At 41.0% G+C, this 16,146-nt stretch overlaps 2 protein-coding genes across 6 annotated transcripts in view; both read left to right on the top strand.

Moving 5' to 3' along the window:
- Positions 1–380: 380 nt before the first annotated feature.
- On the top strand, positions 381–7,488 carry LOC129811767 (cytochrome c oxidase assembly factor 8). Its single transcript, XM_055863345.1, has 5 exons — positions 381–666; positions 5,900–6,097; positions 6,757–6,820; positions 6,925–7,015; positions 7,337–7,488. The coding sequence occupies exons 1-5, from the start codon at positions 520–522 to the stop codon at positions 7,452–7,454; spliced, it is 618 nt and encodes a 205-aa protein (XP_055719320.1). The 5' UTR covers positions 381–519; the 3' UTR covers positions 7,455–7,488.
- Positions 7,489–8,632: 1,144 nt separating this feature from the next.
- LOC129811765 (kinesin light chain 1-like) overlaps positions 8,633–16,146 on the top strand; it is a 32,116-nt gene continuing 24,602 nt past the window's right edge. For 3 of the 5 annotated variants that reach the window (XM_055863337.1, XM_055863338.1, XM_055863336.1), the window contains exon 1: positions 8,633–9,072. The gene's annotated coding sequence lies outside the window, so the exon portion shown is untranslated. The remainder of the gene's footprint in view (positions 9,073–16,146) is intronic. The other 2 variants (XM_055863340.1, XM_055863339.1) reach the window with 1 other exon arrangement.

The raw sequence follows: 16,146 nt of genomic DNA, 5'->3' as shown, positions 1-16,146 counted from the left end.
TAGATGGTATACGGTTTATGTCAAACTGATATATAAAGTTGAAAAAAAATGCATTTTAGTTAACCCAAATCCTTTTCCTAACCTTAACCTAATTCCCCTAAACTGCTACGTTAATTCTCATAACCTGCTACGAAAAGTACATTCTGGACAATTCTGACAAACTGTATCCCATCTAGTCGATACCGTGGAAATACAATGAATGACAGGCTGGCCAAAGAGATATATGAAAGCCGTGTTGGGCGTTACATTAAATACACATGTGGACAATGCTAATAAATTACACTCGCGCTTCCGCAGACAAATGGTTATGTTAAATAATATGACTTAGTAAACAGCAAGACGTTGTGATATACCTTGGTCGTCCAACCTAATTTAAATACAGGAAGTACATGGAACGTCCTCTGTCACGTGGTAGCGTTGCAAATTGGTCACAGACGAAGTAAACAGTGGCTATTTTCATGTTACTTACGTCCAGAAGGTCGACGATGCTGTAAAATACATTGTAGAAGAGGCCCTGAAATGAGTGGCAAAACGATAGGATATTTTCTGCGGAGGTCACTATGGCCTTGTAATCTTTTAGGTCCATTGCATATACGGCGCATATCAGTGAACGACAGTCGTCGGTGCAGTTCGAGTGAACCAACCAAGCAAGGGAACTCAGTGAAGGTGCGTGGGCCACTCACTAGCTAGTTTTTCATCAATGAGTTGATTTAATGTGCTTCTTTATTGCACGTCTCTGGTCTGAGTTTCAGAGACCTACCTCCAGAAGCATTGTTTGCTTATGTTGGTTGAGAATTTGTATTTATTTTATTTAACCAGGCAAGTCAGTTAAGATCAAATAATTTACAATGACTGCCTAGCAAAAGGCCTCCTGATGGGACGGGGGCTGGGATTAAAAATATAGGACAAAACATCACGACGAGAGACACCACAACAGTACATAAAGAGAGACCTAAGACGACAACCGCATGGCAGCAACTCATGACAACACAGCACAACTGTCAGTAAGACTGAGTCTTCGAATGAAGAGATGGAGATAAAAGTGTCCAGTTTGAGAGTTCTTTTGCAGCTCGTTCTAGTCGCTAGCAGCAGCGAACTGAAAAGAGGAGACACCCAGGGATGTGTGTGCTTTGGGGACATTTCACAGAATATGACTGGCAGAACGGGTGGAGGATGAGGGAGGCAGTAGATATCTCAGATAGGGGGGAGTGAGGTCTAAGAAGGTTTTATAAATAAGCAATAACCAGTGGGTCTTGTGACGAGTATACAGAGATGACCAGTTTACACAGGAGTATATAGTGCAGTGATGTGTCGTATAAGGAACATTGGTGGCAAATCTGATGGCCGATGGTAAAGAACATCTAGCCGCTTGAGAGCACCCTTTCCGGCCGATCTATAAATTACGTCTCCGTCATCTAGCATGGGTAGGATGGTCATCTGAATCAGGGTTAGTTTGGCAGCTTGGGCGAAAGAGGAGCGATTACGATAGAGGAAACCAGGTCTAGATTTAATTTAGCCTGCAGCTTTGATATGTGTTGAGAGTCTAGCCATACTCCCAAGTATTTGTATGAGGTGACTACCTCAAGCTCTAAACCCTCAGAGGTACTAATCACACCAGTGGGGAGAAGGGCGTTAATCTTACCAAACCACATGACCTTTGTTTTGTAGATGTTAAGAACAAGGTTAAGGGCAGAGAATGCTTGTTGGATACTAAGAAAGCTTTGTTGTAGAGCGTTTAACACAAAATCCGGGGAGGGGCCAGCTGAGTATAAGACTGTATCATCTGCATATAAATGGATGATAAATAAATATTATACCAAGGTATAATTTTTTTTTTTTGACGGTATGATGGTATTTTTAGTTTTTGAATAATACAAGTTTTACATATGCTTTATGATTAGTGAGTGATCCTAGGATGGCAACACATACATTCTAAGTGATTTCAATGAGTCTTTCTCCTTTCTGATTGTTTTATACTGTTCAACTTCAACCCAAAATAATTTCAGCACTTATCATTTCTGCATTTCCTGCACTTAATTGCATACCCAATTGTCATACTTGAGTAAAAGTAAAGATACGTTAATAGAAAATTAAAAATGTACTCATACTTGAGTAAAAGTGAAAGTCAACCAGTAAAATATTACTTGAGTAAGTCTAAAAGTATTTGGTTTTAAATATACATAAGTATGACATGTAATTGATAAAATGTACTTAAGTATCAAAAGCAAAAGTAAAAATTATTTCAAATTCCTTAACCAGGTGGCACCATTTTCTTTTTTGTTTCAAATTTATTAACAGATATCCAGGGGCACACTCCAACACTCAGACATAATTTACTAACCAAACATTGGTGTTTAGTGAGTCCTCCAGATCAGAGGCAGTAGATGACCAGGGATGTTCTCTTGACATGAGCGTGAATTGGACCATTTTCCTGTCCTGCTAAGCATTCAAAATGTAACAAACTTTTAGGTGTCAGGGAAAATGTATGGAGTAAAAAGTACAGTATTTTCTTTCGGAATGTAGTGAAGTAAAAGTTGTCAAAAATAAAAAATAGTAATGTATAGATATCAAAAATCGACTTAAGTAGTACTTGAAAGTATTTTTACTTAAGTACTTTACACCACTGCTCAATTGAGAATTTCCACACTGCCACATAGGGCTGCACGATATGGGCAAATAATCTAGGACTTATTTTTAACCAAATGTTGCAAATTAGAGCAAAACTGTTGGAATCATGGAAATATAACTACTGTTGTAATTCTATAGTTAGAATAAAATGGTGGGAAATTTGAATACAGTGTTTGAGATGTCAACGAATTAAAATACCAGGGAGGAGTTATTGTGACAGGGAAACAAAATAAATTGTTGGTACGTGTTTCCTAGGGGACCCTATAAGCTTTGGCTACCTTGCATGTTTTCTTATAGCTACTTCATATAGCTAACATATTCCTCTTTGAATTAGGAGATACTGTTGCACAAACATGCTGGTTTAGGTCTACACCATCACTGGTATTATCAGGTTGTATTAGCTAGCTACGTTTGCTTTAACTCAGTACATGTATTAGCTAGCTATTAGTATTAGCGGCTAGCAATTAGTGTCTCACAAGATTTAGGGCAACTAGCTAAGAAAATACAAACTAGCTGTTTGCTGATGTAAGAAACATAAACGAATGGTGTCATTATAGAACGATAGTTGATTAATATTAAGAAGCAAAGTGAAAACAGCATTGTCATCAACATTGTTGCATGTGCTGCATTGACCATGCAGACTGCACGCAAGTGTCTCGTTGAGGAATAACAAATGCGTGGCTAACTATGTGGAAAGTAGCACAGAGAGAGAGAGCGAAGAGAGATGACTTAAGTAGCGAAGTAAACTATACAAATTGACATTACACATGGCGTATCACATTTAACAAACCAAACATTCAAATACCAGTATAGAAGGTAAAGTAAAAACCCAAACCGGTCCCTGCATCAATACCGGTATATCGCCCAGCCCTAGCGTGTGCCGAGCCTTTATCCAAATGGAATTCTTGAAGAGGAGTAACTGCCAGATCACGGTCGAACCAGGGGCTGAACCTGTTTTTAATTCTAATTTTCTTTATGTGAACATGGAGAAGCACGTGAACATGCCTAAAAGAGAGGGTGCAAATTGGTAAGGCCAATAAGGGTTGGTAGAATTGAATTGTTAATTTCTGTATGCAGGATGTCACTCTGCTATATACAGTACCAGTCAAAAGTTTGAACACACCTACTCATTCAAGGGTTCTCATTATTATAATAATTTTTTTACTATTTTCTACATTGTAGAATAATAGTGAAATTATCAAAACTATGAACTAACACATATGGAATAATGTAGTAACCAAAAAAGTGTTAAACAAATCAAAATATTTTATTTCAGATTCTTCAAAGTAGCCATCCTTTGCCTTGATGAAAGCTTTGCACACTCTTGGCATTCCCTCAACCAGCTTCATGAGGTAGTCAGCTGGAATGCATTTCAATTGAAAGGTGTGCCTTGTTACAAGTTCATTTGTGGAATTTTTTTCCTTAATGCGTTTCAGCCAATCAGTTGTGTTGTAACAAGGGGTGGTATACAGAAGATAGCCCTATTTGGTAAAAGACCAAGTTCATATTATGGCAAGAACAGATCAAATAAGCAAAGAGAAACTACAATTCATCAGACATGAAGGTCTTTCAATCTGGAAAATGTCAAGAATTTTTACAGTTTCTTCAAGTGCAGTCGCAAAAATCATCAAGCACTCATGAGGACTGCCACAGGAATGAAAGACCTAGAGTTACTTCTGCTGCAGAGGATAAGTTCATTAGTTACCAGCCTCAGCAATTGCAGCCCAAATAAATGCTTCACAGTGTTCAAGTAACAGACACATCTCAAGATCAACTGTTCAGAGGAGACTGTGAACCAGGCCTTCATGGTCAAATTGCTGCAAAGAAACCACTACTAAAGGACATCAATAATAAGAAGAGACTTGCTTGGTCCAAGAAACACGAGCAATGGACATTAGGCCGGTGGAAATATGTCCTTTGTTCTGATGAGTCCAAATTTGAGATTTTTGGTTCCAACCGCCGTGTCGTCTTTACGAGACGCAGAGTAGGTGAAAGGATGATCTACGCATGTGCGTTTCCCACCGTGAAGCATGGAGGAGGAGGTATTATGGTGTGTGTGTGCTTAGCTGGTGACACTGATTTATTTAGAATTCAAGGCACACTTAACCAGCATGGCTACCACAGCATTCTGCAGCAATACGCCATCCCATCTGGTTTAGTGGGACTATCATGTGTTTTTCAACAGGACAATGACCCAACACACCTCCAGGCTGTGTAAGGGCTATTTGACCAAGAAGGAGAGTGATGGAGTGCTCCATCAGATGACCTGGCCTCCACAATCACCCGACCTCAACCCAATTGAGATGGTTTGGGATGAGTTGAACCGCAGAGTGAAGGAAAAGCAGCCAACAAGTGCTCAGCATATGTGGGAACTCCTTCAAGGTTGTCGGAAAAGCATTCCTCGTGAAGCTGGTTGAGTGAAAGCCAAGGGTGTGCAAAGTTGTCATCAAGGCAAAGGGAGGGGGCTCCTTTTTGAAAACATTTTTTTACACCGTTTTCTTCTCAATTTCGTGGTATCCAATTGGTAGTTAGCCTTGTCTCATCGCCGCAACTACCGTACGGACTCGGGAGAGGCGACGGTCGAGAGCCGTGCGTCCTCCGAAACACAACCCAACCAAGCCGCACTGCTTCTTGACACAATACCCACTTAACCCGGAAGCCAGCCGCACCAATGTGTCGGAGGAAACACTGTGCACCTGGCGACCGTTTCAGCGTGCACTGCGCCCGGCCCGCCACAGGAGTCGCTAGTCGTTGTCCCATCGCACACATCCCTGCCGGCCAAACCCTCCCCTAACCCGGATGACGCTGGGTCAATTGTGCACCGCCCCATTGGTCTCCCGGTCGTGGCCGGCTGCGACAGAGCCTGGACTTCAACCCAGAATCTCTAGTGGCACAGCTAGCACTGCGATAAAGGCTTGGTACTTTGAAGAATCTAAAATGTATTTTGATTTGTTTAACACTTTTTTGGTTACTACATGATTCCATTTGTGTTATTTCATAGTTTTGTCTTCACTGTTATTCTACAGTGTAGGTGTATCCAAGCCTTTTACTGGCACTGTATAATGATGTCATAAAACAAAGCTCAAATGATGCAAGGCGCTACCAGGCTATACTGTCACCTAATAACCAAACCCTCTCAATAAGAACATTGCCTGGCTTTAAATATTGAATTGATATGGTTAAAATACATCCTCTGTGTCATCTCCTTTGCTGAGTACAGTCTGTTTATAGAAGTAACATGATTAGGATGTTTTATTTATCTTTTAAACAGAGATCCCAGTTCTTCCCAGCTGCTGAATCTAAGCATGACTGGGTTGGTCCCCCTCACAGGCTGTCAAACCTGCGACCAATCATATACCACATCCCTGAGAATGAGACTGAATTGGAGAAGCAGCTTAGAACCTTGAGGCAAGAGACGGAGGATTGGAACCATGCATTCTGGACCAATCAGAATATCACTTTCAACAAGGTTTGCTTCCTTAATTATCAATTTACTCAACAGTATCCTTAATTATCTGTTGACTCATCTCAGAGACACCTAAAGCAGTAATGCAATCACAAATTATTTACTACTTAGCTCAGCTGTTGTTGATACACTTTTTCTGTGATTTTCTTGTTGATTTTACTTAATTTCAGTAGTCTCTGGCTAGCATAAGCCTCATTGGACCCAAAATTAAATGTAATCAAAGTTGTAACTGCCAAGCTAAGCAAAAACCCATCAGTAAATGTGTATTGAGTTAGCTATAATAGATTATAAACTGGGTGGTTCAAGCCCTCAATGCTGATTGGCTGAAGGCTGTTGTATATCAGACCGTATACAATGGGTATGGCAAAAATGACTTTGTACTGTTGTAATTACATTGGTAACCAGTTTATAATAGCAATAAGGCACCTCGGGGGTTTGTGGTATATGGCCAATATAGCACAGCTAAGGGCTGTTCATAGGTCTTATTGCTTAAATTTAGACAACACATTTTGTCCACCAGAGGGCAGCACTGCACTGATCTCAAATATTGAGGTAAATATATATATAGTACTTCCAGTACTGTAGTAGTGTGTCATTTAAAAAAACAACAACATGTATTTACTTTGTTTGGGTTCATAGGCTATTTCTGTTTTCTCATTTAGGAGAAGGATGCCTTCGTCCTCTCACATCTGAAGGAGAAAGGCTTGACTGAGAGAGATGAGAAAGGTTAGCTGATATTGTGATTTGAAATTATGAAGGATATCAAACTGGTGGATGACGGGGGTGGATGGAATGTGTCTTAATGTTTGTTGTTCCTTATATTTTCTCAGGAAGGAAAATGGCTTTAAACAGTGAAGAAATGGCAGTCTTTTACAAACATTTCCTGGATGAAAACTGCATAAGACATGCCAATTACAATAAGTAAGTTTGGGAACTATTGCTTACAGTTTATCAAACAGGTGCAAAATGATGCCCTGTATCTTCCTACTGTTTAATGAGGGGTGAGATAGCAGGTCATCAATAGCAGGTCTGGAAATATCATTATTAATTAATGTGATATAACTCATACTCAGGGTCAACATTGTTTTATTTATTGACCCTTTATTTAACCAGGCATTAACTAGGTATTGCTGTACATGTAAAACTAGTATGTGCATAAGCAAGCCAGTGTGAATATAATGAGTTCTCTCCTATTTATTATGGTATTGTTGTCTCTTTTCCCTCCCTTCATCTCATTGACAGGGATTGGTACAGACGTAACTTCACAATCACATTGCTTATGGGCAGAGTGGCTTTCCACAGCATCTGGAGAACGCTTGCTGAGAGAAGAGGCTGGAAGAAAGGCGGCCCTACCACATGATACTCCATTAAATACGTTATCTTCTATTCTCTCACTTTAGTGTTTGTCTTTTATTTGATTTGGTGCAACAGTTGAGTGAGGAACTCCCACAACACTCCCCCCACCTGTCATGATAATACTTTTACTAACCCAGTCACTTGTTCTAGGATCGGGAATGAAAAGAAGAGTGTTAGAAATCTAATAAATAGGGGGGTGCTTATATTTGTCCTGTTTCACATATGTGAAATTGTGTAACTTGTACTAGTGTGTGGTGTGAAATGTAAAAGTTTTTATTTTTTGCATATCCCTCTCCCCCTGAGACACCCTCAGAGAGTGGCATTACACCCAGGGCTCAGCCATTATTGATGGTGACAGTGGCACAATTAGGGTTAAGTGCCATGCACAAGGGCATATCCTCAGATTTTTCACCTAGTCAGCTCAGGGATTCAAACTAGCAACCACTATGCTTCCTGCCACCCAATTTTATATTGTGGTTTTGATTGATTGAATGACAGCACTTTTGTGCATACAATCATTCATTCAAATTGATCACAATACTGTATTACTCTAAATAAACCTGGACTAAACGTGATACAATCGATGATACTAGCCAGAGACGGTATAGAAACCCTCTAAAATCTCTGCGCTTGCTATCACAATAAATATCAGTGTCGGACTGTCAGTGTCACTTCCCCTTTAATCTGAACTGGATGACATCATGATCAAGGAAGGGGAGTTGAGGCGCGAGGACTGTGACGCCAAAGACAGTACAGTGTGAAGATAGGCTAAAACTGCTTCTCCAAAAGAAATCCCCGATCACGCTTGTAGGCTAGCTAAGCTCATGCGTAGAGACACGTTTGTAGGCGACGTTGGCTAGCTAAGCTCATGCGTAGAGACACGTCACCGGGTCTGTCGTCTAGCGTCGAACTGCGCATGTGTTGGCCGTTAAATCAAAGGCACTCCTTCAATATAAAGCTGTTTTTGACGAAAATGAGAACGTGTCAGTTGATCACTTTCACGAAGTTGGAGTAATATAATGTTTAACTACGTAATACATTGGCTCGAATTTAGGTGGTGACTTTTATATTTTTAGAAAATTAACAATTGAGGAAGATTTTTTCACTTCTCGTATTGACTTCTCAACCCCGGCCTGGGCTGTTTGGTCTGTTTCACAAGCGTTCCCAAAGTCTCGCGATGTTTCTCCTCTGAGTTTAGAAACTATGGTAACGCCATTTTCGCCCAGCAGTTCAGTAGCCAATAAATGTGTTTCTAGAGATGTAAGACCTAGTTAAATGAAACGTTGTCTATTTAACATGAAAGATCATGTAATACTTTTTTGGTTCAGATATCACTTCCCGTACATGTAGCTAGCTAGTCACCGATGATGCAGCGATAAGCAATAAAGCCGTGACAGCTACCGCATTGGTTTAAAATGCATCTGCGGTCAGTCAGGAAGAACAGCGCAAGAGACAAGACAGAGTGAGCTTAGTTTCTGTTCTCGCAAAGTTCATCTAACAAAACAATTAACTTGTTCTTTCAGAATATATACAACATTTCAGTGTTTTCAATCAGAAACTGCATTGAAGTCGGACTAACTCCTCACTTGTACTGTGTTGGGCAACGGATGTCCAACAGAACGGTAAGATTTGACTACCTGGGACTGTGTGTCTGTCACTGGCAGCTAATTAACGATAGCTAGCTACCGACTGATGCCGAGATCGTTTTAGACGCAATCTCGTTCTGTTCAATTCACAAAAGTCAGTTTTTGTAATTCACTTGACACATGTTTTCTTGTTTACACTTGTTATTGACTTCTCATTACATTAGGTTGCTAGGATTGAGGAAGCTTGTTATGCTAGCTAGCTAACGTTAGCTGCTATAACGTTATTAACCAGTAATAACCACGCACTAGGCTGAACTGTGGCTAGGTAAGTTTAAGGACACTGAACTGGTTCTACAGGTTCATCCATTTATATAATTGTTAACTAGAAAACTGAGAAGGGGACCTTACTGAAAACACCAGTTCAGTTGGCCAAATATCCATACATGTTTGTGTTCTCACCCAGAGCTACTTTTATTTCGATGACTGCCTGCCTAGCCTAGTGTTGATGGTTTTCATTGAAATTCACAATTTATTTAACCATGCAAGTCAGTTAAGAACAAGTTCTTATTTACAATGACGGCCTAGGAACAGTGGGTTAACTGCCTTATTCAGGCTGCAGAACGACAGATTTTTACTTGGTCAGCTCGGGGATTCAATCTAGCAACCTTTTAAACTAGGCTACCTGCCATCCCAATGTTCTGTCGCTAGGAGGACTCTTGTGCCCTCTGAAAGCGTGCCTATGTTGATGAGGGGGTATCGTACTAAACTCCACTTCATTGTAAAGGAAGTTTCACACAACTACAGAGGACAAGCATAGGTACAAGGTGGGCGTGTCCTTGTATATTATTATTGTTATTATTTATTTTAAAACTATTGACCTTAGGTGAATCGATGTAGTCGGAGCTAGAATCAACAAAGCCTGGTCTCGGCTCCACTCCTTGGTGAAGTTAATCAGAAAGGAGGATGCAGACGCTGTGTTGGCCAGGGATACTGAGACCAGTGTATTTGGGCTGACAGCTGGGGGTTTGAAAGTCGGGCCCTACTGAAATGTGGTAGTGAATTTTAATTATACTAGGCTGCTCTTCAGTAGGGGAGGCATGCCAACAGTCAGGTCTCTGCTCCCTTTCCTCTTGTTGGTGGTTCAGACTTCACTCTGTGGTTATTTCTGGTTTGAGGTGAATATGTTTCTGGCTGGTGGGCGTACACACACAAATGATGCAGACCCAGAGGAAGCTGCTGTCTATAACGTTAAAATGTGGATGCTGTGTTGTGCGTGAGATGTGACTCTCTGTCTCTGTGTGGTGTCTGGTTGGGTGGGGAAGTTTCTCCCAGCAACCTCGCTCCTGAGTCATAGTTGATGATTATCAGCTTTCACATCGCTGACTAACCCTCTGAGTAGTCTTACACAATATCTACATCTTCATGCAGGAATGTCTGTACAAGCACTGGTTAGTTCCTCTTTTCTGCTGATTTTTTTTCTTTCTGTGCCTATTGGGTAATGAGTAAGGGTGTGTGTGCATAATCTTAACTGTCACCTAACTTGCTGCAAGGAAAATGTTGACATCCTAAAGCAAAAAATCTTTTTACATTTATAACCTCAAGACTGAGAAACTCTGAGATGATGGTGATGGTAACTGTCGGTGATTTCATGCAGAGAGGTCTGGAGGTGCCTTCCGGGCAGCTCTCTCACTTATGCTCATACAGCAGCAGCTTTGATACCCAATTAGTGTGAAGAACATTTCTGTTGGTCACCTGTGGTCTATTTGCATTCTAAACATAGCCTACTGTATGCATTCATTCCTTAAATCCATTCAACAGCTTGTTCTGCAGTTTTGGGCAGGGAATTGGTTGAGGATCCCACCGCCTCTCTGAATCTCCATAACAGCACAAACCTGACTCCAGGGAAGTGCTTGAACGAGTTTAACATCCCTTTGAGAGCACTGAGTCTCCCCGGGCTACGCTTCAAGCCAGATATTTACATTTCAAACGATAACATCAAAATACTTCCCTCTCCTTCCCTACGGTGCTTTTTGTTCTGGGTTTCATAAGAAGAAAGTAACAAAAACTAGAGCATGTAAATAGAGATCTGCATGGGACTGATTTCTTAATCCAGCTCCCGCCCGCACCAGCAGCATTTCATACCGCACCAGCCCACTCCCTCCTGCTCCTTCAAGAACTGGTCCCAAACCCAACCACAGTCTAGGTGTAGGCTATGTGACGCAGCTCACCTGCCAGCCATGGTCCAAGCAATTTTGCACCCTATAGGCAATGTCAAAATGCGCAACAATAACCAGATTAAATTACTAGGGATTATCATGGCCCATTTATATTAAGCTATCAGTATTACTGAGTTTATATCTGCCAATAGGCTAGACATAGTTTGAAGAGAGCAGAGCAAAATGAGACACATTTTGCATATAACCTACTTCTTAGGAGCTGGCCGATTTTCAGATGGAGTGTCACGTTCTGACCTTAGTTCCTTTTTTATGTCTTTATTTTAGTTTGGTCAGGGCGTGAGTTGGGGTGGGCATTCTATGTTGTTTTTCTATGTTTTGTTCTAGTCGTTATATTTCTATGTGTTTGCCCTAGTATGGTTCTCAATCAGAGGCAGGTGTCGATCGTTGTCTCTGATTGAGAATCATACTTAGGTAGCCTGTTTTCCCACTATGGGTTGTGGGTAGTTATTTTCTGTTTAGTGTTTTTGTTTGCACCTTACAGAACTTTTCGTTAGTCGGTTTTTTGGTCAGTATTCATTCTTTATTAAATTATTATGAATACCTACCAGGCTGCACTTTGGTCCTCTTCTCCTTCCACCAACGACAACCGTTACATGGAGACAAATATGGGTGATCAATATTTATTTCTAGGCAATGTAGTAAACTATAGCCTAATCATATTTAGGATAGAGCCTAGCCTATAAATCGGTTGACCGATATTATCGGTCGCTATTAGACTTTCACATAAATATTTGTATCGGTATTATATACATAAAATAAACAAATCCGTCTGCTCATTTGCAGCCATTTTTTAAAATGTTCAATGGTTGCCTGAAGAGTGCGCTCTACGAGCTGTTCATTGAACATCATTATTACGTGAGAGAAAGTGGTCATGGTGGTTTGACTGTGACTATCTTTCCACAGCCAGCCTATTCAAATAAGTAAATAATCAAAAGTACACTTCACCAAGCAAGCATCTCTGACCTCATGACATTCTCACTTACTTAATGTTAGTTAGCAAGCAAGCAGTATGTGCTACTTATGTGCTGACAGTGGACTGGCGCCAAAGTGATACAGAAATAACACTTACTGTCTGAGTCTATTATGTTAGGTAGTGGGATTATTTAGTTTTCTAAAATATGCAATCTGCAAAAAGCAAGAAAGTTGTCACAGCTCGATCATTCAGGCCATGTGCTTGCATTAATGATGACATAAGTAGTTAACGTTACCTAGCTAGCTAAATTCAAATGTGTGACTAAAACCAGTGCTGCAAGGATTTGCCTGTAATCTTAACAGAACATGTACATCGAGAATGTAATGACCTGTGTCCTTACCGCGCACTTTGAAGATGTTAGTATAACTTTTCCTCAGCCAACAAGACGAGTAACGGATAGTATGCATAGGCGGCGCGTCCGTCTCAAGTTTGGCGAAGCACATTTTCACCATAAGTTCACCTTAATAATAAAGAATTCCATGCATCATTGCATTTGTAGACTCATATAAGATAATATTCGTAATGTGATGAGTAGATTGTATAGTCATAACTTAGACTAATAATATAATTCAATCACTGTTTCGCAAAAAATACTGTTCAATGCATGGTTGAGCTATAGGCTATATAAGATACGTTTTTTTTGCATGGGAGAAACACATTTAATGCAATTCTACTACACTTTCTGCTCATGTCTCCAGTCATAATCTTTTTTAATATGACACAAATTACAGAGTAGCCTGCTCCGCTGACACTGACAAACAGATCAATAAAAACGATGTTAACCATAATAGGACTACGAGAAGGGGAGACACAAATATAATATGACGTCCATCTAAACTGGAGGAGGAAATTATTATCCAAAAACAAACTTTTAAGTGGCACTGACCCATCAATGATAGCCTAAAGAGTGAATATGCGCAGTGCGCACTCACCGGGATATGGCCGATGCTCTCTGTTGGTGCCAATAAGTTAGGCTATAGGCCTACTGTTTTAAGCTCAATTAAGTTAAGAATTTTGATAACTAAAATACAGATTAGCATTTTCATTGACTTCTCTTTACAGCAATAGCCATTTGCTTTCCAAACTATATTTTCCAGTGGTTGAATTTTTAAATAATGTGATATGCCTACTTTTCACTGAAAGTCGCTACTCTACAGTCATCTATTTGGTATTTGCCATGCACGCTTCCCAAATTGTGCATGCTGCCTTTCCATCCGACTGTAGGCGATGCAATTAAAAACAATCCACACCTTAGAGGAAGCTAATGATCCGCTGTGGCCAAATCATGCTTTAGTAGCCTATTGTGAATTATTTAATTTATTTATGTATAGACAGGAGTATGCTAATTAGGCAATAATAATTTTGGCAATTGGAGATAAGATCAGATCAGATCAAATTGTATGACCAATTTATGCAGAACTCCAGGTATTTCCAAAGGGTTCACATACTTTTTCTTGCCACTGTACACTATATATATATAAAAGTATGTTGACACCCCATCAAATTAGTGGATTCGGCTATTTCAGCCACACCCATTGCTGACTGGTGTATAAAATCTTATGCACAGCCATGCGATCTCTATAGACAAACATTGACTGTAGAATGGCCTTATTGAAGAGCTCAGTGACATTCAACATGGGACCATCATAGGATGCCACCTTTCCAACAAGTCAGGTCATCACATTTCTGCCCTGCTAGAGCTGCCCCGGTCAACTGTAAATGCTGTTATTGTGAAGTGGAAATGTCTAGGTGTAACGGTCGTCTTGTGGTGAATGAGCGGACCAAGGCGCAGCGGGTGATGAATACATAATGATTTATTAACTGAAGACGAAACACGAAGAACACTTGAACAAACTACAAAACAAATAAACGATGTAGACAGACCTGGACTTGAGAACTTACAAATGACGAAGAACGCACAAACAGGAACAGACTACATACACGAACGACAAAACGAAACAGTCCCGTGTGGTTCAACATACACAGACACGGAAGACAAATCACCCACCAACAAACAGTGAGAACAGCCTACCTTAATATGGTTCTCAATCAGAGGAAACGTCAAACACCTGCCTCTAATTGAGAACCATATCAGGCAACACATTAAACCCAACATAGAAACACAATACATAGAATGCCCACCCCAACTCACGCCCTGACCAACTAAACACATACAAAAACAAGAGAAAACAGGTCAGGAACGTGACACTAGGAGCAACAACGGCTCAGCCGCAAAGTGATAGGCCACACAAGCTCACAGAACGGGACCGCCGAGTGCTGCAGCATGTAGCGCGTAAAAATGCTCTGTCCTCAGTTGCAACCCTCACCGAGTTCCACACTGCCACTGGAAGCAACGTCATCACAATAATTGTCTATCTGGAGCTTCATGAAAAGGGTTTCCATGGCCAAGCAGCCGCACACAAGCCTAAGATCATCATGCGCAATGCCAAGCGTTGGCTGGAGTGGTGTAAAGCTCGCCGCCATTGGACTCTGGAGCAGTGGAAACGCGTTCTCAGGAGTGCTTCACCATCTAGATGTATCTGGGTTTGGAGGATGTCAGCAGAACGCTACCTGCCCGAATGCATGAAGCCAACTGTAAAGTTAGGTGAAGGAAGAATAATGGTCTGGGGCTGTTTTTCATGGTTCGGGCTAGGCCCCTATGTTCCAGTGAAGGGAAATCTTAACGCTTCAGCATACAATGACATTCTAGTTGATTCTGTGCTTCTAACTTTGTGGCAACAGTTTGGGGAAGGCCCTTCCCTGTTTCAGCATGACAATGCCCCCGTGCACAAAGTGAGGTCCATACAGATATGGTTTGTCGAGATTGGTGTGGAAGAACTTGACTGGCCTGCACAGAGCCGTGACCCCCACACCATCAAACACTTTTGGGATTATTTGGAACACCGACTGCCAGACAGGACTAATCGCCCAATATCAGTGCCCAACCTCATTAATGCTCTTGTGGCTGAATGGAAGCAAGTGGAATGCAGCAATGTTCCAACATCTAGTGGAACGCCTTCCCAGAAGAGTGGAGGCTGTTATAGCAGCAAAGGGGGAACCAACTCCATATTAATGCCCATGATTTTGGAATGAGATGTTTGACAAGTAGGTGTCCACATACTGTTGGTCATGTGGTGTAGTTGCTTTTTGATGGATATCCTGTAAACCACAAATAAAATGTTCTTAATGTACAGTACCGGTCAAACGTTGTAGAACACCTACTCATTCAATGATTTTTCTTTATTTTTACAATTTTCTACTTTGTAGAATAATAGTGAAGACATCAAAACTATGAAATAACACATTTGGAATCATGTAGTAACTAAAGTGTTAAACAAATCAAAATATATTTGAGATTCTTCAAATAGCCACCCTTTGCCTTGATGACAGCTTTGCACACCCTTGGCTTTCACTCAACCAGCTTCACGAGGAATGCTTTTCCGACAACCTTGAAGGAGTTCCCACATATGCTGAGCACTTGTTGGCTGCTTTTCCTTCAGTCTGCGGTCCGACTCATCCCAAACCATCTCAATTTGGTTGAGATCGGGGGATTATGGAGGCCAGGTCTTCTGATGCAGCATTCCATCACTCCCCTTCTTGGTAAAATAGCCCTTACACAGCCTGGAGGTGTGTTGGGTCATTGTCCTGTTGAAAAACAAAGGATAGTCCCATTAAGCCCAAACCAGATGGGATGGCGTATCGCTGCAGAATGCTGTGGTAGCCATGCTGGTTAAGTGTGCCTTGAATTCTAAATAAATCACAGACAGTGTTACCAGCAAAGCACCCCCACACCATAACACCTATTCCTCCATGCTTTACGGTGGGAAACCACACATGCAGAGATCATCCTTTCACCCACACCGCGTCTCACAAAGACACAGCGGTTGGAACCAAAAATCT

This window comes from Salvelinus fontinalis, chromosome 15 (genome assembly GCF_029448725.1).
Source record: "Salvelinus fontinalis isolate EN_2023a chromosome 15, ASM2944872v1, whole genome shotgun sequence".
NCBI classification, from domain to species: domain Eukaryota; kingdom Metazoa; phylum Chordata; class Actinopteri; order Salmoniformes; family Salmonidae; genus Salvelinus; species Salvelinus fontinalis.
Note: the sequence above shows the minus strand (reverse complement) of the source record. Positions and strands in the feature narration are given on the sequence as shown.

Bases quoted from the DNA above. Each gene is read 5' to 3' on its own strand.
- LOC129811767 (XM_055863345.1), top strand. From the start codon at position 520: ATGAGTGGCAAAACGATAGGATATTTTCTGCGGAGGTCACTATGGCCT. The intron at 667-5,899 runs GTGCGTGGGCCA...TCTTTTAAACAG, and splicing joins AGCAAGGGAACTCAGTGAAG to AGATCCCAGTTCTTCCCAGC. The intron at 7,016-7,336 runs GTAAGTTTGGGA...TCTCATTGACAG, and splicing joins AGACATGCCAATTACAATAA to GGATTGGTACAGACGTAACT.